We start from the raw sequence: 25,389 nt of genomic DNA on the forward strand, positions 1-25,389 counted from the left end.
TCTGTCTACAAATTAGTCCGTGGGGTTATGATCCCCCCATTTTATATTTCTGATCACTTGCAAGTTATCAACTAATTTCCTAACTCACCTCACCCTGTAAGGGATTTACTATGAAAATGAGTTTGAAAAAGCCCCCCGGATATTCTGATGGGTAGAAACATTTTAATTATGTAAGTATATACTTAGGATAATTAGAATTATTTGACATTTTTCCCCTTAGTGATTTATTTTGAAGTTTAATTAAATCAAAGCCCTAAGACTTTGGGAAGACCCAAAAACAAATTTCATATGGCCCGTGTTAAAATATAGCCCATCATGCCTTCTTTGAGCTGTTAATTGTTAAATATAAAAAAAACTTGTACAAGATTATATGATTTTTAATCAAAATTAAAATTCAAATTGGTATATATTTAATAGTTCATTGCATTTTTAAATTTTAGTGCTTTAATTGTAACTATTTGCTTACTTACTTCTGTATTCAGTCTTTCCATTGACGTGTCTTCTCCTGATTTGTTTGGAAGTATCCATGAAGACTTCAGTTTGGCCTCTGTGAGTAAGATTATAAATAGAAAGTAAAACATTTTAAAACTATTTAATGCCTATTTCATAATCAGCCTAAATCACGTTGAATGTTACTGCATCACTGCTGTAGAATGTACCAATAGTATAGAACTGCGGTCCCCACACCCCAGGCCACGGAGGTACCAGTCTGACGTCTGTTAGGAGCCAGGCCACACAGCAGGAGGTGAGCAGGGGGCAAGTGAGCGAAGCTTCATCTGTATTTACAGCCTCTCCCCGTCACTCCCATCGCCCCCTTCCCCCAGTCCATGGAAAAATTATCTTCCACGAAACCAGCCCCTGATGCCAAAAAGATTGGGGACCACTGGTGTAGGACATTGCTCTATACTTTGGAGCTATGTCATAGTATGTGAAAATTTTACTAAATATAATTTATATGAATTTCACACTTAAAACTTTTTACTTGGAATTGCAACTTAAATAGTTCCATATACTGCATCTGTGCAGTTCCTGAGTGTTAAGTGGGCACCCCAGTGGTGCCCTGGTGCACGAGAGTTGTTGGAATTGGCCGAGGAGGACAAGGGTACCCATTTCCTTCACACTTTTGGCCTCTTCAGCCAGAAAAGTTCTGCTTTTCTCTGTATAATTTCCATTCGTGCCCTAATAGCATTTTATTTGAACACAGGTTCAAATAAAACATATATATGTATATGTAAATACACATATACATACCCATACATATTATTTTTAACATATATACATATTTAGGGAGAATTCACATACATGAATTATCACACATGTAAATTCAGCTATCAAAATTCGAACTCCAGCTGTCTTAAAGAAAACAACCCTCTCTGGTTTGCTGGTTTCTCATGAGCTTGAAGGGGGGGGTGGGGGTGTGTATCTCAAGAAAAAAAAAAAAAAACCTGAATTCTACCCTATGTCATTTCCATAATTACTATATTTTTAAACATGAATTCCTAAATAGGGAGCTTGGTATTTTAGGAAAAGTATAGTTTCAAAGTAATTAAAAAAATATTCTAGGTTTAATTACTTGGATGACTAGATAGAGAGTGATAGCATTTACTGAGACAAAGAATGCAGGAAGAAAACCGATTCTAAAGAAAGATTAAAAACTCAGTTTGGGACCAGATTTGTTGAGTGGATGACATTCAGGTAGAGGTCTCTAATGGGTGATGAGCTGTACTTGTCTGGATCCCAGGAGAGAAATCTGGGTGTAGATTTGTGAATCAGCTGTACATGAACAACATGAGGCCTGGGAGTAGATGAAAATACTAAGGAAAATACTAGTTGTTTCTTCCAGCAAGACTCGCAGCTGGAGTCACCCCAAAACTGGCAGGAGGGGCAATCCTGTAGAGCGCTGCCCCAGACTGTCCCAACAGATGGGTCAGTTGGATTCCAAAGAAAGAACCGCTAAACGCCAGGTGATCAGTTCACAGCATTAGGGGAACTTACGTGTGGAGAGGCCGCAGGCTGTCCTCTCAGGAGACAGCCTGAAGAGATGTTCTACCTGGGTAGGTCAGCAACAAGGGGATCAGGTTATGGGGTTTATATGAGGGTTCAAGGAATTTGGCTCAGGGCAGGGCTGGTTTCCACCTATTTAGCAACATGGTTGCTCTCTCTGTGTTCTCAGGCAACAGCCCAAAGAGCTTTACCAGTGCCTGGAATTGTTCAAGGCCCGGGCCTGGGTGCAAGCCTGCCAGGGAAAGCAGGCAGCGAGCCAGAGCACTCTGCCGCTCAGTTAGGAGAGAGAAAGAAAGTGGGGGGCCTGGGGAACCCTATACTGGTTGAATGAGAGAAGGGCCAAATATATAATACAAAAGTAATATTGGGGTGTCAGTATTTAAGGGGTAGCTAGAAACAGAGCCTCGACGTGTCAGAGTGATGGGAGGAAACCAGACGGAGCTGCACCCTGAGACGGATGGGAAGAGCACGCAGACAGGGTGCTTGCAGTGTGAGGGCCGAGGAGGCTGGGGGTCAGCAGGTGGGGCCTCTGGCTTGGCAGCAGGAGCGAGGCCTCGGCCTGCTTGGGAAAGGAGAGAGAAAGGGGCAGGGGGTTCCGGGGTTCAAGGGGATCCCCCAGCATGGAGAAGGGCCTGGCGAGTTCTCTGGCACTTTTTTCTTCCCTCTTTCAGAACGAGCCTGATTGCCATGTGAATACCTTCCCAGTGTTTGGGAACCTTGGCTGTGTGCACTGAGTCTTCTCTTCTCCTAGCAGACACCCTAAATCCTTAGGCCTTGCCCTGCAGGGTGCTTGTGCCCCTTGAGTGGCGGTGGCGATGGCCGTGTTGATGGTGGTGGACCTTCCAGCCTGCCGCCTGCCCTTCGTGGGGCAGCGCGGGAGTCAGTGCCAGGCCCCCCTGCTGGACTCAGGTCGCGCCTTCTGCCCGCTGCCCCCGCGCTCCACGCTCCACACGTGCACTGCTAGGCACAGGGCCTCGTCTTACTCTCCAGTGTTACTTGTGACCAAACTCAGTTCCTGCTTCCCCCTCTGGAAGGTATCTGGATAGATTTGGCCCTTCCTCTCAGATTACTGAACTCTCCTTAGGTCTTGTTCTATTACCCAGAAGGGAGACAGTTATGAAAAGATCTAGATTTGGGGTCAGACACAAAACACTGGCTGGCGTCCTGGGTGCTCCTCACTAACTGCACAGCCCCGGGCATCCAGGCCATGTTCTCCAGACAAACTGGGACGGTGTTGCCTGCGCCACAGAGATGCCCTGAGGAATGGCTGGGATGACACCGAGGACTTACTCCTTCATCCACAGGTGTGACATTGGATGGCTATTTTAAAATCTACATCACCATCTAAGTGGTTAATAAGCTTTTGATCAGTCCTCCAAGTTTAAGGATTTGTTTGTGGTGTTCACTTGTTCTTCCCATTTGCATTGCATCTGATTGGTTAGATTTGAGAAGCAAAGGCACTTACTAAGACTTTAAACCACTCAAATAGTTCTTCTGTTTTTGAAGAACCATGTGTAGCACAGTGGGAAAGAATCAAGCAAAGATAGTTAATTTGCAGGGCAGAGAGGATGTGCCAGGCTCAGGTCTGCTAGATAAGGAGGTTGATTCTGGAGGAAAAAGTAATTAAAGATTGATTTTGAAACTGAGAAACCAGTTGAGAATTCTGAGGAGTGCAGCATGTTTGGAGCGGCTGATGCAACATTTACTTTATTCCATGTCTTTACCAGGAGCGCACGGTGGTGACGCCAGGCGTGGCGGGAGGGAAGCCTGGCCTCACCATGCGAGTTTCCGGGCTTGTTCACTGCTTTCTTTCTAGTGTCTTTACTCACAAATTGTGGAAAATGAGTATTATACATAATATAGCCCTATTTACCTTGTTTTTGTATTCCATTTCCCATCCATAAATTAATTCAGGGCTATAAGCAACCTTTCATTTGTTTGAAGGTTCCTTAATAATTCCTCAGCCTTTTACTTATATTTGTTGATAACCAAAAAAGGCAGTGAATAGCCTATGTTCTGCCAGAAATAAAGATAGGAACATTTTAAATAAAGAAATCTAGGCCGGGCGTGGTGGCTCACGCCTGTAATCCTAGCACTCTGGGAGGCCGAGGCGGGCGGATCCTTTGAGCTCAGGAGTTCGAGACCAGCCTGAGCAAGAGCGAGACCCCGTCTCTACTAAAAATAGAAAGAAATTATCTGGCCAACTAAAATATATATATAGAAAAAATTAGCCGGGCATGGTGGCGCATGCCTGTAGTCCCAGCTACTTGGGAGGCTGAGGCAGTAGGATTGCTTAAGCCCAGGAGTTTGAGGTTGCTGTGAGCTAGGCTGACGCCACGGCACTCACTCTAGCCTGGGCAACAAAGCGAGACTCTGTCTCAAAAAAAAAAAAAAAAAAAGAAATCTAGAAAGCTTTTAGAAATTTGACTGGGCTAGGTGAAATTATTGGGAGATATTATATATGCCTGGCAATTGAGTTCCAAGACTATAGTTCATCTTTGGTGCACGTACCTTGAAGAATAGGAACCTGTTTGTTTCCACAGTTATTATATTGAATTCCTTTATTGTTAAGTTATTCTGACTATATACACAAAGAGTAAGCAAAGTCTGGGTGAGGACTTTTCCTGGAAAGTGGTTTTTGCCATAGTTTTAGTCAAGGGATCTAAGTCAGGGCCCTCGATGAGTCCCAGTTGTTCCAGAGAATGGTACAATGCCCTCACACCTGCGGGAGCACAGGGCAGGGAGCCTCAGTGAACCGCAGCACCGCAGCAAGGGCCATTCGGAATTTTATTTACAAAAATAGTTCTTCTGAACTATTGTATTCAGGACATTGTATTCATCAGCATTTGGGTCTGGTAATTTTTGTAAGAAATTGCTTTAAGTGGACAGAGCCCTGGAGAATGTAGAAGTAGGTGGTTTCTCCCCCTTCTCCTTGGATGACACTGACCATCTCCTCCAGAGGTGTCCCCTGGCCTTGGTGACCCCCTCCCCATTAGAGGGAGACCATTCTCGGTGTTCTCCTACATACACAAAAATTTCTTAAAGGCCTAAGTTTTTTGAAGGAGCTTATCATATAGAATATAGGGCAGTATAATTCTCTTCCAAGTTATGAAAAATTTATAAACTATTTTCTGATAGTTTCTACATTTTTAATATAATTATTTAAAATATCCATTCCTATAGCCTTTGGTGTACACAAAGTATTAAGTAGAATAAAGTGGAACCCCTTTCATAAGGACAGCCGATCCTGGTTAAATGGATTTTATCAATTTATTTTTCCATACAGCCATTACATTTCAAAGGAAATGTTATTTGACTCTGAGTATACTATGTAATAATGAGCAAATAGTAGAACTGTAGGATTGTATTATGTTTCTCTTCATATTGTGATACTGGGAAAGAAGCAGTGAAGAGAAGCAAAGCATTGAATATTGATGCTAAAGAATAAGAGATTATAATTAAACTTAAGAAGTGATAGGTATTATCTGTTATATTCTCAATTTGTTACTATAAATGTAATTTTATAAAAATTTGTTTTGCTTTTAGGAACAGCGAATTTTGATAGTCCTAAGTAACTGCTGCTATCTAGAACGCCACACCTTCCTAAACATAGCAGAACATTTTGAGAAGCACAACTTCCAGGGAATAGAAAAAATAACACAGGTAAACAAGTTAATGTTAAATGGACAAATCTGTTGTTTTGCCAGCTTAGTTTACAAACTGTTTTCTCGGCACCATTTTCTTTTGCTTTCCTGTCTTGTTCCTCTACTTGCCCTCCCCCCTGCTCCTCCCCGCCTCAGCCCACTGCGTTTGAATGATTCCCTTCCTCCTCACAGCTCACCTTCAATCCTTCATTTCATACTCTTTGTTTTTCTCTAGGGCAAAGCTCTCTCAAGATTAGAGCTGGTGTACTCCCCACCTAAAGTGTTCCAAGGTGAGGGAAGGAAATAAGGAGAGAAAGGGAGCAAACCCAAATCTTTAAGAATGATCTCAGATTAGACTCCTTGTGGGTGAAAGCCTTTAGACACAGCCTACAGTAAACTCCCTGAGCCTGCAGAAAAACCTCTTCCTGCTTATTCACGTCTCTGCTTCCTCTCTTCCTTTCCATATGACCACAAGGATGCTTTGCTTTACTTCGCAGCACGCAGTGCGCGCACACACATCCAGCGTACAAAAGCTGTAGGATGCTAGACATGTTACCTGACAGATACGTGCTCCCCCGGTCTCCAATCACTGCATAGAGAAAGGTCAGGCAAAAATGAGTCCTGTAGAAATTAATGGAGTGGTTTTTTTTTAATGTTGTACTTTGTTGTTTATATTTTTTTTCAAGTAAGCAGAAAAGGGAAAAATGAAGTAACCTGGTTATTAAACGTTGGTTGGTTCCTGGGCAAACGTTTATCAGATTTCTAAGTAAAACTATGCTAGAACCACTTTTTAATGTCATTTACAGTTTTCTCATTGCAAAGATTAAGAAAGATAATGATCTTGTTAATCTTATAATCAACATGTACTCTTAATGGATTATATATTTTTTACAGTGATGGTTCCAGTTCATGAACTACATTGGGATTTTTTTTTCAAAGAATGAAAATGTCAAAGTGGGCGGCTCTGTCTTGTTTTCCTGCCTTTTCGTAAAGATTAATCATCCTGATGAGAAATGCTGTGACTTAATAAGGCTTTGGGGCAGATGTCTAGTTTATTTCCAGAAATTTTTGTGTTGAGAATTGCAAGGTGCTGTTTTGCAGTAAAAAGTTATTATTGTATTATAGAAAGTAGGCACTTTGTTTTTGCACACCACTACAAATATATTTATTGGGGAAATTTTATTTATCATATGAAATGATTAGGAATTGCCTATAAGAGAAACAATAAATTTGGTTTCTCTAGGTTTTTGTGAAGTAATAAGTAGGAACTGTCTGTTGCTTCAGCTTGTATCATTAAGAATTAGAATCAAATTGACATTAAAAAAAGGTTGTTGATGTTCTTCCTAGACTTTGTCTGGATTATTTTGATACCAAGATAATATGAAGGATGTTGGGGTGCAACTTAGAATAAGTGATGGACTCTTTTTTCACTCAAAATTTGAACTTTTTTAAATTGACTATGTTGAATATTTTGAAATTATTCAGTTGTGTTTAAAATGAATAGACAGTAAACTAGATTTAGATTATAGCATGGGCATTGATTCTATTAATTTATGAATCTATTGTGTGAATCTATTAACTTCATGATGCAACCAAGTAAAATACATTTCTTGCATTAAAGAAAAAAGGCCACTGTCTGCCATTATTTTTCATAGTTTCCTTTTCAAATATCAGATAACTCTAGAGGCATAGATTCCAGAAAAATCACAGGACACAGGTAACAATGGAAGGTATATCCGTTCTCCCTGTGTTTCTGCTCTTGGTGGTAGTGGTCCGTCACAGGCCTTCTTGTGCAGTGTCAATGGACACTGGATGCCTCTCAGCCTCCTACTGCTGTGGCCCTGTGGTCGGCCAGGTGTTCCTTCCAGGTATATTTCCTCCTGCTTTCTCATTGGTAGGAGAAGGGCAAAAATGGCTAGTTTTTAATTCTCTTCACTTGTTTCTCACCTTCAAAAATAGAGTTGCATTAATCTTAATATAGGCAGAATATACCAAAATAACCATGTTTTTTAGTTTATTATAATTTAATGATCAATCAAAATTTAATGATCAATGACATTAGTCCTAGAAATATTTTTTCTAGTTATTCATTTTTCCTTCTTATGAGAGTAAGACCCAACCATTATTTTTAAAAAGAAAAAATACTGAGAAGCCTAATAAAAAATAAAAATCACCACCATTTATTGAATGAGGTGCTGATTTTTATTTTTTATTAGGCTTCTCAGTATTTTTTTCTTTTGGACCCACAGCTTTTACCTCTCACAAAAATCAAATCCCAGTGGATAATAGACTTAAACCTTAGGTGCGAAACTATTAGAATTCTAGAAGAAAATGTAGGAAAGACTCTTACAGACATTGGCGTAGGCAAAGAATTTATGAAGAAGACCCCAAAGGCAATCACAGCAACAACAAAAATAAATAAATGAGACCTGATTAAATTAAAAAGCTTCTGCACAGCCAAAGAAACAGTCACGAGAACAAACAGACAACCTACAGAATGGGAAAAAAATTTTGCATACTACACATCAGATAAAGGACTGATAAGAAGAATCTATTTAGAACTCAGGAAAATCAGTAAGAAAAAATCGAACAACCCTATCAAAAAGTGGGCAAAGGACATGAATAGAAATTTTTCAAAAGAAGATATAAGAATGGCTAACAAACATATGAAAAAATGCTCAACATCTCTAATCATCAGGAAAATGCAAATCAAAACCACTGTGAGATATCACTTAACTCCAGTGAGAATGGCCTTTATCAAAGAGTCCCAAAACAACACATGTTGGCGTGGATGCGGAGAGACAGGAACACTCATACACTGCTGGTGGGACTGCAAACTAGTGCAACCCCTGTGGAAAGCATTATGGAGATACTTTAAACAGATTCAAGTAGACCTACCATTTGATCCAGCAATCCCATTATTGGGCATCTACCCAAAACAAAAGTCATTCTATAAAAAAGACACCTGCACCCAAATGTTTATAGCAACACAATTCACAATTGCAAAGATGTGGAAACAACCCAAATGCCCATCAATTCATGAGTGGATTAGTAAATTGTGGTATATGTATACCATGGAGTATTACTCAGCTATAAGAAATAACAGTGATATAGAATCCTTTTTGTTCTCCTGGAGAGAGTGGGAACCCATTCTATTAAGTGAAGTATCCCAAGAATGGAAAAATAAGCACCACATGTACTCACCAGCAGATTGGTTTCCCTGATCATCACCTAAGTGCACATTTGGGAATAACACCAATTGGGTGTCGGACACAGGTGGGGGATCGGGGAGGGGATGGGTGTATACCTACATGATGAGTGCGATGTGCACTGTCTGAGGAATGGACACGCTTGAAGCTCTGACTCGGGGGGATGGGGGGGATGGACAATATATATAACCTAAACTTTTGTACCCCCATCATAAGCTGAAATAAAAAAAATTAATAATAAAATAAAAATTACCTATAATGTACCAGCCAAAGATAACACTACTATTTTAGTATTTATAATAATCAATATTTCATATACCATATGTCTATATCAATATATGTTATATAAATACAAAACATTTTTCTGAATTCAATTTACATTGAATTATTTTTTCTATTGAATATTTCATTACTTTTCCATTTTTAAATATTTTTTGTAAAATACGAATTTAATAACTTTATAATATTTGTTAATGTGGATATACCATTTTTTTACCCTCTCCCTTACCTAGAACCTTAAGGTTATTTTCAATTTGTTGTTGTTGTCATTATTGAGAGATGAAGATAATCTTTGATCACATGTGTAATTACTTCCTCACAACAGACTCCTAGAGGCAGACTCACAGTGCCAAAGACTCTCGGTAGATGTTGCCAGTTTGTTTTTAGGAAGCTGATCTCGTCATATTTTTGCCATCGGTTTTAATAACAGTTTCTAATTTGATAGGTAAAAATACTCTTTCATTGTATTTTAATTTGCATGCCTTTCACTATTTAGGAGGTTAGCACTTTTTCTTCTGTTTATTGACTATTTATATTCTAAAAGAGCTAAGTTTGAAGGCACTTAGTTAAGAAGTACAGAGTTTTGCAATTTTAGTGTGCAAACCAAATATGCTACCAGTCAAATTTTTTGAGGCCCTTTAGAAGGGAAAACCAGAACTGTATAGTTAATAAGCCTTAACATATAATTTTATTGTGGTTGCTGTAATGATATAATTCTGGGGAATTTTTTTATATGTATAAAATGCTTTCTTTTAACCCATCCTAGTCTTTAAAAAAAAAAAAAAAACTTCTAATTTAGAGTTTGCATAATTGCAGATTTTCAACTGACTTGGGAGTGTAGACATTAAACACATCTGATGTTAAATTCTTGATAGAAGTTTTCTTTTAAGTCTTTAAACTCTTTTACAAACTCCAACATGAAGGGTGTGGAGAGGGCAGATTCTTTTTCTCGTGTGTCCAGGGGTGATCCTTACATACAGGTTACAATCAATCTTCAAGAGTTTTGTGTTGATTGAACCATATGTACCATATTTTGCCTATTTGATTATTTTTAGCTTAATAGAATACAGTTCTTAAATTTGATATTTTTTAATTTAATTCAATATAATTCTTAAATTTCAAGTTTGAAACCATTTGAATTCATAGATGCCAGTGAGTACTGCTTTGCGTCCCTACCCTTATTATCTGTGTGTATATTTGTTTCATTTTTCCCATCTCTTCATAAATATATTAATAATTTAGCTAATTTTTGTCTAGCAGCTATTTTTATGTAATAAATTAGTTATTAGGGACAAAAAAATGACAAATTAGTTGTAAGTTAATCCATTTTGGAGTTTAAGATCTAATAGACCGAAATTATAAGTTGATCAGATGAGCCCCTGCCTGCTAAACAGCTTAATTTTGGACTCTGTTTAGCTGCCTCAAGTTCCTTGTGCAAACCAGAAGGTAAAAAGAAACATACATAGAGAGATACAGTAGTCAGGATTCCAGGACCTTTTAGTTTATAAAGTATCACGTGGCTTCCCCAGTACAGAAAGTAACGCAGAAAAGCTTTTACAAGTAAGAAAGGATGCTAGATGCCACGTCTCTTTGGAAAGTTGAAGAGGTGCAGGAAATAAACGAGGGAAACAGCCCGTTCTCCAGTTGGGTTGGGTGTGGCGTTCCTAAATCACAAACCCCAAACCCTAGCAGTAAGATTCCACATAAACAGCCGTCTGTCACTGTCCCCTTCGCACTGCCGCTCTCTGGCATGTGATCTGCGTTTCCTCTTCCCACTCGTGCGGTGTCTGGGGGTGCTTCCATCTGCCTGCAGGTTTGGCCCTCGCCGACGCCCTCATTCCCAAATCCTGCATCTTTATCACTCTGTGACCTTAGACACGTTTCCCACCAGACATCTTCACTAGAAGTTTCCTTTGGGATTTCAAATCAACATGCCCAAACCAAAGCCACCTTCCTCCTAACCAGCTTCTCTTATAAACCAACCTAATTAACACACCCATCACCTCACCAACTTAACAGATTTTTTTGTGTGTGTGGTGAGAATGTTAAAAATCTATTCTTTTAGCAATTTTGAAAATACATTATTATTAATTGTGGTCCTCATGTTGTACAGTTCATCACTAAAACTTACTTGTCCAGTCTGAGACTTGGTGCCCTGTGATCAGCATCTCCCCTTTCCCCATCCTCTCTGGTAGCCACCCTCCACTCTCTGTTTCTGTGAGAGGGACTTTCTTAGATTCCCATGTGCATGAAATCACACGGTGTTTGTCTTTCTGTGCCTGGCCTTTTTCACTTAACGTCATGTCTCCTGGGTCCATCCATGTTGTTAAGAGTGATAGAATTTCCTTTTTTTTAAGCATTCCGTGTGGCTTTCGTCCCCCAACCCCCACCGTCATCGACCTTGGACACCCACTCATCATTCCTTGAACATGTCATATAATTTGTCCCTTCAGTAATTTCAACAAACATTTAGCACCAGCTTATCATGTTATATTTTAAGAACATTTACCTGTATCTTGTGTCACACGGTCTGTCTGAAAACCTTTTTCTCAATCTAGACTTGACAAAATCTCACCATTCTTCAAAGCCCGATTCAGATGCAGATGTCTCATCCTGAATGAAGCCTTTGATGGCCTCTCCTCATCGTTCTCCCAAAGTGCAAACTGGGCCATATCCCCTTCTTCTTCCTGTGGTGCTTTGCTCCTACCGCTAGAATAGCATTGAACACATCGCATAGAGTTGGTTTCATGTAAACGTACTTCTTTTCTAGATTGTAAATTCTTCTCAAATATTTTTATGTTAAATATTTTATGCCTATAAAAGAATAGATACTGTGAAAATGTGAGCTGTAAAAGAGGAATGAAATGAACACATGCCCCCTAAGCTGAAAAAATAGCCCATCCACAGGCCCCTTTTAGGCCCTATTTTGTGCCTCTGTACAATTGCATCGCCCTTCTTCCCTGTAGAGCATCACTTCTGAATTTTGTGGTTTCTAAACAATATGCTGTTTAAAATTACCTGTTTTTGACTTTTACAGAGTGTAAACAGGATTATATGGCATGTATTTTTCTGTGGTTTTCTTTTCCTACCTCATATTATTTTTGAGATTTGCCCGTGAGGCTGTATGTAGGTCATGCTAGTTTGTAAAATGAATTAAAGAGTGAAACCATAAAAATCCTAGAAGAAAATGTAGGAAAAACTCTCCTGGACATAGGCCTAGGCAAAGATTTTATGTCTAAGACCCCAAAGGCAAATATAGTAACAACAAAAATAAATAAATGGACTTAACTAAATATGAAAAATATTCACAGCAAAGGAAATAATCAACAGAGTAAATAGACAACCTACAGAATGGGAGAAAGTATTTTCAAACTATACATTCAACAAAGGACTAATATCCAGAGTCCACAAAGCACTCAAACAAATCAGCAAGGAAAAAAAAAGTGTACAAGAGACATGAACAGATTTTTTTCAAAAGAAGGTAGACAGATGGCCAAGAAACATATGAAAAACATGTTCAACATCACCTGTCATCAGGGAAATGCAAATTAAAACAATGAGATACCACCTTATCCCCATCAGAATGGCCCTTATTAAAAAATCAAAAAACAATAGATGCTGGTGTGGATGCAGACAAAAAGGAACACTTATGCACTGTTGGTGGACTGCAAATTAGTACAACCTTTATGGAAAACAGTATGGAGATTCCTCAAAGAAATTAAAGTAGACCTACCATTCAATGTAGCAGTCCCACTACTGGGTATCTACCCAAAGGAAAAGAAGTTATTTTATCAAAAAAACCCTGTACTTGAATGTTTATCACGATACAGTTCACAATTGCAAAGATATGGAATTAATCTAAGTGCCCATCAATTCATGAATGAAGAAAGAAAATGTGGTGTGTATGTATATATACCATGGAGCACTATTCAGCCATAAAAAGGAATGAAGTAATGTCATTTGCAGTAACTTGGATGGAACTGGAGACCATTATCCTAAGTGAAGTATCTCAGGAATGGAAAAACAAACACCACATGTTCTCACTAATAAGTGGGAGCTAAACGATGGGTATGATGGGTACACGTGGGCACAAAGAGATATAAAGGACATTGGAAACCAGAAGTGGGGAGGATAGGAAGGGTGTGGGATAAAAACTTACCTGCTGGGTACAATGAAAACTATTCTGGTGGCAGGAACACCAAAAGCCCTGACTTCAGCATTATACAGTGTATCTGTGTAACAAAAACATTTGTACTCCCTTAATATTTTGAAATTAAAAAAAAAAAAAGTATCTCCCTTCTTCCTTGAAAGAGTTCGTATAAGACTGGAATGATTTGGTATGTTCAGCAGCCAGTCTGAACAGGGTATTAGTGAAATAGGGCAGTTGAGATAATAGTAACAGCTGGTAGCATTTATTAATGCACTTTCATTGTGCTACAAAAGTTTTGTGACGTATCTGTTTAAATTCTCACAACAAAACTTAGGAGGTGAGTACTTGTGACCTTTGCCATTCCTTGGCACACGTTAGTACTGCCACCCTATGCTCTTTTTGTTGCATTTGCCTAAAATCTATTTGTTCATCCGTTTATTTTCAACCCTTCTTTTTCCCCTTTTAAAAAGAGTTATTTATATACAGTAAAATGTGTAAATCTTAAGTGTATGGATTGGTGGCTGCTTACATAATGTGCACATTCTAGCATCTACCACCCAGATGAAGCTGCAAAACGTGCCCTGTTCCCCGTTCCAGTCAGTAGGCTCCCCTGCATCGTTGTTCTGACTCCTATCAGAAGAGAGCGGTTTTGCCTGTTCTGGAACTTCATATGAGAGGCAGCCATACAGTTTGTAGTCTTTTGTATCTGGCTTCTTTTGCTCCAACTTAATTTTTTAAGATTCATCCACATTATGTGTCTATCAAAAATTCAGTTTCTTTTGTTGCTGAGTTTGGATAACCAAGTTTAATCATTCTCATAGTGATGGACATTGAGTCGTATCCAGTTTTAGGCTTTTGTGAATAAAGTTACTGTGAACATTCTTGTGAAAATCTGTTTGTGACATTTGTACTGCCTTATCTTGGATGTATGTCTTGAAATGGAATTGCTGGTCATGGCACAAGCTGATTAGAAACTCTGAATAGTTTTCTAAAATGGGCATCTCATTGTACACTTGTTCTTTGTAAACATGTAAGTATACCAGTTTCTCCATGTCCTTGCCAACACTTAGTGTTATTCTTTTTCACTTTAGCCAATCTCATTGTTGCTTTAATTGGCTTTCCCTGATAAATGATATTAAGCACCTTTTCTTATGCATTCAGATGATTGCTTTCAGAAAGCTTCTTTTTTTTTTTTTTTTTTTTTTTTTTTTTTTTTGTTGAGACAGAGTCTCACTTTGTTGCCCAGGCTAGAGTGAGTGCCGTGGCGTCAGCTTAGCTCACAGCAACCTCAGACTCCTCGGCTCAAGCGATCCTACTGCCTCAGCCTCCCGAGTAGCTGGGACTACAGGCATGCGCCACCATGCCCGGCTAATTTTTTCTATATAGATTTTTAGTTGTCCATATAATGTCTTTCTATTTTTAGTAGAGACGGGGTCTCACTCAGGCTGGTCTCGAACTCCTGACCTTGAGCGATCCACCCGCCTCGGCCTCCCAGAGTGCTAGGATTACAGGCGTGAGCCACCGCGCCCGGCCAGAAAGCTGCTTTTTTGAAGTACCTGTTTAACTCTTCAGCTCATTTTTTATTTGGGTCAGTCATCTCTCCATTAATGATTTTTAGAAGTCTTTATATACATCCTCTGCCACATATGTGTGTTTTTTTTTCTCCCAGTCCATGGCTTGCTGTTTTGTCCTTACAATGATATTTTTTGAGTAGAATTTATGAGATCCATTGATGAGATCCAATTTTACAATTTTTAAAAACGTTTAATGCTTTTCATATCCCGTCAAAATCTTTACCTGCTCCAATGTCCTGAATATTTTTTTCCAGAAGCTTTGTAATATTAACTTTTATGTTTAAAGCTATGACCTACCTTTTATTAAGTTTCTCTGTATTAAATGAGGTAGGGGATGTTCATATTTTTTTCATACGAATATAATAACACATCATTCCAGCAAAATTTCCTGAAAAGTCTTTCTTTTGTCATTGAATTTCATTGGTGCCTTTTCAAAACATCAAAGATCATCTATAAGTGGCTTGTGTCCAGACTCTTTTTTCTTTTCCATTGATTTATTTGTCCATCCTTACACCAACATCACACTGTGTTATTTATTATACATTTATAGTCAATCTTGAAATCATGTAGTATGAGTCCTCCAACTTTGTTCTTCTTTTCCAATTGTTTTGGCTATTCTAGATCCTTTCCATTTGAATATAAATTGCAGAATTAACCTGTGAATTTTTACCAAAAAGGCCTTTTAGAAGTCCATTGAATTTGGAGGTGATCAACAATATTGATTCTTCCTGCTTATTTGTTTAGGTCATCTTTAATTTCTTTCAGCAAAATTTTGTAGTTTTCAGTAGAGACTTTTCACATCTTTTGTTAAATTCATTCCTAGGTATTTTTATGCTAATGTGAATGATACTATCTTTCTTCTGTGTCTAATATATAGAAACACAATTGATTTTTGTTACTGACTTTGTATACTGCCTCTATAAATGTATTCATTCCATTAATTTGCTTTTCAACTTATTTGGATTTTCTAAATATATAATCATGTCTTCTGTGAATAAAGACAATTTTACTTCTTTTCTGGCATTTTTTTCTTGCCATATCCCATGGACTCCAGGACTTGTAATATAATCTTAAAAATAAGTGGTGAAAGGGGACATCCTTGCCTTATTTTTGATGTTATGGAGATAGTATTCTGTATTTGTACCATTTTACTGATACTCTTTATCACCAGGGTCCCCAACCCCTGGGCCGCAGACACCAGTCCTTGGCCTGTTAGGAACCAGGTGGCACAGCAGGAGGTGAGCAGCGCGTGAGCAGCGGGTGAGCAGGGGAAGCTTCCTCTGTGTTCTCTGTGTTCCTAGCTGCTCCCCATCGCTCCCATCACCGCCTGAGCTCCGCCTCCTGTCAGATCAGTCACTGTCTCCCGTCACCCCCGGATGGGACCGTCTAGTCGCAGCAAAACAAGCTCAGGGTTCCCACTGATTCTGCATTATGGGGAGTTGTATGATTATTTCATTATACATTACAATGTAATAATAATAGAAATAAAATACACAATAAATGTAATGAACTTGAATCATCCCCAAACCATCCCCCCCACCCTGCCTTCTGTAGGAAAATTGTCTTCCATGAAACTGGTCCCTGGTGCCAAGAAGGTTGCGGATCGCTGCTTTATAAGATTGATTTTTTTCTCTATTCCTTGTTTACTGAGAATTTTTATCATGAAAGTATGTTGAATGTTATCAGGTGCTTTTTCTTCATCTATTAAAATAATGCCATTTCTGTGTGACATATTTTTATTTATTTATAGGTTCAATTTGCCAATTTGTCAGGGTTTTTATGTCTTTATTCCTAAGGCCCATTTGTGTATAATTTTCTTTTCTTGTAATATCTTTGTCAGCTTTTGGTATTAGGGTTATACTGGCCTCATTAAACAAAATAGGAAAAGCTCGCAGCCTCTATTCCATGAAAGAGTTTGTGTGTGATATAATTTTTTCCTTAAATGCTTAGCAGAATTCACCAGTGAAATCATCTAGGCCTGAAGTTTTCTTTGTACAAACTCTTTAAAATAATGGATTCAATTAGTCTAATATAGGACCACTCATACCATTTTTTGAAAGTTGTGTTTTTTAGGAGATTATTAATTTCCTCTGTGTTGTCCAACGCACTGTCACAAAACAGTAATGACCCTCTACTGTCCTTTTAACATCTTTAGTGTTTACTTTTTCATTTCTGTTATTGGCAATTTATGTTATTTCTCTTTATTTCTTAATCAGTCTTGTCTGGGAACTTGTTTTTATTATTCTTTTCCAAGAACATACTTTTGGCATTAGTGGTTTTCTATAATATTCATCTTTTTAAAAGTTTAATTGATTTCTGTTCTTATTCTTATCTTTTTCTTCTATTCTCTTTGGATTTAATTTTCTCTTTCTAGCTACTTGGGGTAGAAGATTAGAGCATTATTAATTTTAAGCTTTTCTACTTTCAAACCTTTCTTTTAAAACATTTATGCCTGCAAATTTCTTTCTACCCACTGCTGTGTCTCCATCAACAGATTTTGATATGTTGTATCTTCACTGCCCTCCTAAGATTCTTACTGTAATAGTGTTTCCCTTTTGGATGCCTCGTCTCTTTAGTATTTGTAACCTTTGCTCTGCTTGTAGCAATGAAAGTTCAGTATTCTTAAAGATAACCTGTAGTCCATACATGGGGATTATTTCTTATCCTGTAAAATCTCTATACTAAGAATGGTCTTTATTACTCAAAATAGATAAAGCAAGGGCTTTTGTGGGAAAATTGATAAGTGCTTTTAAAATACACTAACGTATTCATTATTAACATGATTTTACTTTTCATCCTTAAATAGACAACTCATACTCTTTACTGTGTGTTCATAGGTTAGCATGGCATCGTTGAAAGAACTAGACCAAAGGCTCTTTGAAAATTACATTGAGTTGAAAGCAGATCCCATTGTTGGCTCCTTAGAACCTGGAATTTATGCAGGCTATTTTGATTGGAAAGATTGCCTGCCTCCAACAGGTAAGTAAAGTTACTGGACTTTTCTAAAAGTAATCTGATGCATCTAGAGTGATAGATGTGGATACATTTTTATCAGTTAATAAATGCTTTTCTTTTTATTCACATTTTTCTCTTACCCACAGAGGGTGGGAGATTAGTTTGATTTTAACTTTTGTTAGCTTGAACCTATTTCTTGGTTAGTTTGAAATTTAGTACACTTTTTATTATTACTACTCAGTGGCTTAAAGTTATTCTTAAATTCCAGAGAATAATTAATTATACCTTATAATAATTGATCATTTTAGTAATGCATACTTCCTATGATCCTTTTTTGCATAGATTAGAATAACTTTGAGTGACAGTTTTATGCACGGACCTTGTGACCGTCATCAAAAAATTTATTTAAGAAATCTGGTTACTTCTGTGTAAGACCTAATTATTGATGCTGAAAAGGTGAAAGATAGCAGGAAAATGTGTAGGAGTAAGATTATTATAGTAATTTAGCAAAGAAAATTAAGCCACAGAAAGATGACTGCCACAGTTCCAGTATTCGCTTTGTGATATCAAATGAAAGTGACTTAAATCACTTTATAATACGTATTTTAAAGTAACTATTGCTTTCTGAATCAAATAAAATTTTTGATCGAATAGTTATTTCTTTGTATGAAATAGAACACATAAAACCAAGCTACCTGTTAACATTTTTATATAGAAGTGGTCTTATATAGAACTGGTCATGCTCACATTAGACATAGATCCTTTTTGGATGTATATATGTAGATGTACCGATGAATAGTTAACAGATTTGGCTTAATCTTCATTCTTTTAACTGATCACTTTAATCACCATTGGTTTTTATTGCATAATGCTTTTATTAGATGTTGACAAAATTGTTAACTGTTTAAACACCTTTGATTTTTATTGTATAGTGTTCACATATAGTAATGCCAAAAGTCTAAAAACCAGAATCATTAAATTAACCACAGTTGCTTAATGTGACCACAGTTATTTACTTTTCTGAAATCACAGTCACTGTAGTCATATGAGTCCTTATTCCTCCAGCTGGCCATAATTGATCTTTTTTCCCTTAGACTCCATTACTTTTCTCTATATACACTTTACTGTGTCCAAACTGGATTGTAGTTCATGCCCCAAGTATATCTTTTTAAAGTCTAAATCAGATCCCATCATATCTTGCTCAAAATTCGTACACAGTCCTCCCATCACAGTAAAACCTGGGAAGCTGTGCTGTGTGGGCCTCTGCCCTGAGGTGCTGCCAGAGGCCTCTCTCCAGCTGAACTCCGCCCCTGCCTTTCTGAAAAGCTCATCCTTCTAAAATATCAATTGGATTCTGTCAGTCCCCTGCTTAAAACTCTCCAGGGTGACTCATTCTGCCTCAGGCTAACCCCAGACTTCTCAGGCAGTGCTAAGGCTGACGGCCCTCGGTGTCCGTGGGGCATTGCTTCCAGTGCCCCCGCAGACACCGGAATCCACTGATGCTCAAGTTCCTCGTGTAAACTGATGTGGTGTTTGCATGTAACCTAAGTACATCCTCCTGTATACTGTCAATCATCTCTAGATTACTTGTAATACCTAATGTAAATGCCATGTAAATAGTTGTTATACTGTATCATTTAGGGAATGATAACAAGGGGAAAAAGCTTGTATTAGTAAATGTTCAGTACGGATGCAACCAGTTTGTTTCCTCAAATCTTTCCCATCCTCGGTTGGTTGAATCACAGGCAGGGAGGGTGGCCCGCCCACTGTGCTTGCGCCTCCCTCGCCTCATGCCTCCTCCAGCAGCAGGCAGGCTGGGCACCCATGCACTGCGCGCTGGGCGCCCACCCCCTGGCACCTCCACCCGCTCTCCTGCCCTTCACTGCCCTCCCGGGCGCTGCACCCTTGGGGTTCTCCCTGACCACCTCCTGTGTGCTCCAGGCCAGGTGGGCACACCTCCACCTGCTGTGCTCCTGGAGCAGTTTCCATGCACACAGGAAACGTTTTGTCCTCTTCTGCTTTCTTGTTGGACAGCCTCAGCGCAGGGGCTGTCATTTCGACTGTGTTCCCGGTGTTTTTAGCATAGTCCTGACACACAGATGCTGTGTGTGTGTGTTGAATGAATGAAGATTGGTAGTTTATTAATAGATCATCTTTGTTTTTTTTTTTTTTTTTTGAGACAGAGTCTCACTCTGTTGCCCAGGCTAGAGTGAGTGCCGTGGCGTCAGCCTAGCTCACAGCAACCTCAAACTCCTGAGCTCAAGCGATCCTCCTGTCTCAGCCTCCCGAGTAGCTGAGACTACAGGCATGCACCACCATGCCCGGCTAATTTTTTCTCTATATATTTTTAGCTGTCCATATAATTTCTTTCTATTTTTAGTAGAGATGGGGTCTCGCTCTTGCTCAGACTGGTCTCGAACTCCTGAGCTCAAACGATCCGCCCACCTCGGCCTCCCAGAGTGCTAGGATTACAGGCGTGAGCCACCGCGCCCGGCCCAGAGACCATCTTTCTAAATGTCCCAATTACTCCTTCTCTTCCAAGTGTGTACTATATGGTTTTGCAGTGATTTTTCTCAAAATTTGTTTTTGATAGGAAAGCATATCATACAATGTTCTAGTTTCCATTCTTCTCATTCAACTTTTAGTAAATAGTACACAGTGGATATACATATTGGTTGAATTAAAATGAACATTTTAGCACTCATTTTTCTGTCTTCTGTGAATTCTCATATTGTAGCTGTGTGCACTCCCTAAATTTGAACAGTTGCATTTCAATTAAAGTGCAACTATCAAGTGTTTCTAACACATCAGCAAATGTATGTGGCATCACCATGCACAAAATAATACTCAGTGATAATTTAAATGAATTTTGCTAAAATTTATATTTTCCTCAGTGACTAGCATGTCAGGACACTTACTGTTAGCCCTGAAATTATTCTTATATTATTTGGTATATGTTCAAGATTATTAAATTGCCTGTGATGTTTTTGTGAGAATAGGAAAAATCATGACACAGCCACTGCAAGTTTCCTGCACTTTAATGATGACTTCAACAAATTCAAATTGGCCACCAAGTTTCAGTCTCCACAAACAGTAGTTCACATCTGTCTTCATCGAAACCTGTAATTGTTACTGAGAAACAGGATTTACTTGGCCCTGATGCGGAGGAAGACCTTCTTTTCTTTGCCAGCCTTCTCTCAGACTCTGCTTCTCTCAGCAAACAATAGGGCCGGCCTTTCGCAAAGGAACGCTGGCAAGGGCAGTAGGAATGCCCGTCGGGCAGAGGAAGGCAGGGCTTCTTTCTCATCCATCCAGCTCTGTAAGAGGTGTCTTTGGAAAAGGGACATCCCTGAAGGGCATTGGGAGGTGACAATACTTCAAATGCGGTGACTGCTGGCTATTATTGTTTGATGGTGGATCCTGTAACAACACTTCAATGAGAATTAACAAAAAGGCAAAGTTTGTATGAACGGCAGTGCTGTGTGCCAGGCCAGAGGGGATCTTAGGTTTCCACTGCTTCCAGCTAGAGAATGATGACTTAGAATTTCTACATCCTCCATAGGAATATTTACGGAAGGTACCAGATGCTTTCTCTATTATCTTCATATCTTTTCAGCCATGACATTGAACTAACACAAGCCTCTGATGTGAATTAGGATTAGAGTCTCAAAATAACCATGAGATTGATCTTAATAGTAGTTTGTAACCTCGGGTAATTTTTTTACACAAAATTAAGATTCTGCTGGCTGTGTGATATTAAATAATATGGCCTTTATTTTACATAACTCAATTTTTTGTTTTTAGTTTTTCTTAAGATAAACTTTCTTTCATAAGCAAATGGTACATGGCCCCATAATGTCAACAATTTATTTACTCTTTCTCAGATTCCAAAAACACTTAGAAGTAGTTGGTGTTTGTTTCACTTTTACAAACTGTGTTTAGTTCTGTTCTTTGTGTAGTTTTGACTTCATGATTGCTAACTGAACCTCAGTCTTCATAGTCATCCAGTGATTGTTAGTTTGTTGAAAGTTGACTTAAGTTGAGACCTTGTATAAAGTGAATAGCCAAAGTAATTTGACTATTAATCTTCTATAATAATTTCAATTAATAACTTTACTATTATCTTTAGAGCTTTCATCTCCAAAAACTAGATTTTACAAGTCATATAGGTAACTGATTACTTATTGCTGTAGTTAGCAATAAATTTAGTTTCCGATACTATAGATAGTGATTAAAAAAAATCCAGTTGATTAATTTCACGATTCAAGAAGAGATATCCGTTAAAGTCATAGCTATGTTTTTCTAACCTGACAGTTGGATATTTAAATTGTTGCTACCTCTTTCTTTGTGTATATGTCAGTAAAGATTATTCTGGTTAGTTTTGAGTCACAAAACTGTTCTTAAGATTTTAATTGTTCTGTTATCCATGATTATTAAGAGTTCCGAGTAACTGATTTTTATAAATTTTAACTAAATTAAGAATATTTTTGCTCTTCATTTACAAATACACATGGAAGTTCACATCTTTAAAACATATTAAATAAGAAAAAAATATTTCTTTAAATTTTCTCTTAAATATTGGTGGTTTTAACTATTTTTTTCCATCCAAAAGGCATACAAATTTAAATTTATTCACATTCTTTAAAGGCATTTAATAAGTGAATTTAAACTTAACCATTTTTATATAGACAAAGTACTGAACTGATTTTTAATTCCAATGCTTATATTTTAATTCTAATTGAAATTATAATGGGTAGGGGAAGACTTTATATAGTTCATGACATGAATATGTCTAGTACCATTCTAAAAACTAATAGCATAGTTGATTGCATCTGCGTGTGATGCATGTAATTCAGAGCAGACTAGTTTCCCACATGTCAGTGACACGTCAGGTCACAGGCCCTGTGGTGCCCGGTTCCTCAGTCAGCAAGAGTCACTGGATGTCTGTTGTCAACGCAGTGTGCTAAGCAGCATATTTAAACAAGTGGAAGAGAGAAAATGTAAATCTAACTATGGAGACAAAAGCAAAGGGGTAGCTCTTCTTAAGCCCGTATTTACTTTACCCAAGAGAATTTCAATTTTATTTTAAGATATGTACCTTTTAGAATCAATCTTGCAGATAAGAGACATTGCACAATTAGATTTTCTCTTGCATCTTGTAACTTAAATAATTCAAAGCTCAGGACCAGTTTAGAATTTCTAGAAAATAAGAAAGATGCTACAAAAGTAGAAATAAAGAAAAATTATATTTTTTATTTGATTTTCAAAAAATGGAGAACTGCAGACCTTAAAGCTTGATGTTGCTCTCTGAAAAGATGGATTATTAAAATGTCTGTGAGCTCTTATAAAGTTTTTTGTTATATGTGAATTTATACACACACGTATTACATATACATTTGAACACACACATTGCTATGTATGCATAGTAACACAGTTAGCATGTATTACACATATACCCTGTGCCAGGCAGAGGGATTTACATAGACTGATTTAATCTTCAGCAGCAGCACCTCAAAAAGTAAGCAACATTTTTGTCCTTGTTTTATAAATTAAGCCACTGAGCACAAAGAGGGTAAGCAGTTTGCCTGAGGTCATGTAGCTATGAAGTACTGGGGCCGGGGTTCAGAGTTCAAATCTAGGCAGCTCCTACTTTTAGGCACTATGCTGTGTTGCCAGACAAAGAGCTAATAATCTCCATTAAAAATCTATAAAGAAAAAGGCAGATACCCTGACAGAAGAATAGGCACAAGTTATGAAATTCACAAAGAACTATTAATGGCCAATGAACATGAAAAGATACAAAAACTCATCAATTCTCAAAGAATGCAGATTAAAATAGCATTACGTATCATTTTTAAAAAACCCTCTGGATTGGCAAATATTAAAAAGCTTGATAATACATGTTTTTTGGCAGAGGTACAGAGAAACAGACAATCCTACCACCTTTCTAGGAGGGTAAATTGGTCCAGCTACACACACACACACACACACACATATGTGTGAGTGTGTGTGTGTGTGTGTATCTCATTAACTTAGGAATTCTAAGAATCCATCTTAAGGAAAATATCAGACAAGTAAGGAACAATGTGCAGTGATATTTATTGAAACACTTTTTAATATAAGCAAAATCTGTGAAATAACCTAAATGCCCATCAGTAATGAATTAGTTAAATAAATTATGGTATACCCAAGCAAATCTATGCATCCTTTATAATGGATGAGATGGAGATATACATACACATACACAGAGAGAGAGAGATGTCCATATATTGGTAGAAAATGTTGGTTAAGAAATCATGCATTAATTATTCTCTCATATTTCTTAAAAAAGACAATATATCAATTCACATGTACAGTTTAAGTACAAATGCATCTTCCAAGGGGGTGGGAAGTATAATCACAGAAAACTTTAATTTTCTACTTTAAACTTTTGTGTTTTTGAACAATTGGGAAGAACATACATTTTTATTTCTTTTTTTAATTCTCTATTAAAAAAATGAAGACACCCATCCATGGAGACTGCATACTGATGAAGAAAGGCACATGTGACACTAACTTGTTTTCTTCACAGACACACAGTTTGATAGAGTAATTATATGCAGGGTGAATCTGGGCTTCGGCAAGTCATTTGACATTTTTCCTCATCCTCTTTGGAATCGTATTGCTGGCTTATAGCCAGTGTGTCTTTGTGTGAGTCTAGAGGGAAGCCGCTAGTCACTGCAAGAGGATTTTTTAAACAATGTTCAATATTTTATTAGACATTTGAAAATGGGGAATAAAAACTACTTTAGCTAAATTAGTAAAGTTAGCTTATCTCGCACTATCTTACACTTACATTATACCTACAAAGTTTCTCCAATGCTTTTATGTAAACCTGTGATGGAAATATCCTAAAATTAATGACGAAAGTTAGCATGCTTTGTTAATTAGTACTACCACAGAATCAAAAATAAAAGCTTCATTGGAATTCTTGTTCCAGTAATAGTGGAAGAACTTGTTATGAGATTAATTCTTCCACAGTTAAAAATTGCAGACTCTGCACAGAACATGGAAGCCCGGCTCCCAGAAGCACTGCAGAGCTGTCACAAGCAGAGACTGGAGGGAACTGGCGCCGGCCGAGGTCTGCCTTTCCACAGCTCTCGGGGCGCCTGGGCAGCAGCGCCCGGTGGCCAGCACTGCAGCAGAAAGCCACAGACTGCAGCCTGGGAGTGCAGCCACAGAGAGTAGCACTAGGGGGAAACTTGAATCTAAAGGAAAGAATCAAAAGCACTAGAAATGGTAGGTTTTTGGGTAAATATAAAGGGGAAACTCTGGTTTTCTTTTTTGGTTTTTATTTTTTTAAGACAATTGATACAAGAAAAATCCCTATATGTATTAAATTGAATTCACAGTCAAAAGTCTTTCTTTGTATAAAATTTCACGTCCAAATGATTTTACTGATAAATTCTATAAGATATTTAAGGAAGAAATAATATCATTTTTATGCAGACTTTATCAGAAAATAGAGGAGGAAACATATCAATCTCATTTTATGAAGACTTACATAACCCTAAGCCAAAAATCTGGCAAGAGCA

The 25,389-nt window shown here is 37.9% G+C and overlaps 1 protein-coding gene across 2 annotated transcripts in view; it reads left to right on the plus strand.

The window, feature by feature from the left end:
• The window catches only part of EXOC2 (exocyst complex component 2), a 197,584-nt gene that overhangs the window by 128,908 nt on the left and 43,287 nt on the right, over nt 1–25,389 (plus strand). For both annotated transcript variants that reach the window (XM_069493556.1, XM_069493557.1), the window contains 3 exons: nt 483–549; nt 5,551–5,667; nt 17,698–17,839. In XM_069493556.1, the coding sequence (XP_069349657.1) occupies nt 483–549; nt 5,551–5,667; nt 17,698–17,839 (326 nt within the window). The remainder of the gene's footprint in view (nt 1–482; nt 550–5,550; nt 5,668–17,697; nt 17,840–25,389) is intronic.

Source organism: Eulemur rufifrons, chromosome 18, assembly GCF_041146395.1.
Source record: "Eulemur rufifrons isolate Redbay chromosome 18, OSU_ERuf_1, whole genome shotgun sequence".
In the NCBI taxonomy this organism is placed as follows: domain Eukaryota; kingdom Metazoa; phylum Chordata; class Mammalia; order Primates; family Lemuridae; genus Eulemur; species Eulemur rufifrons.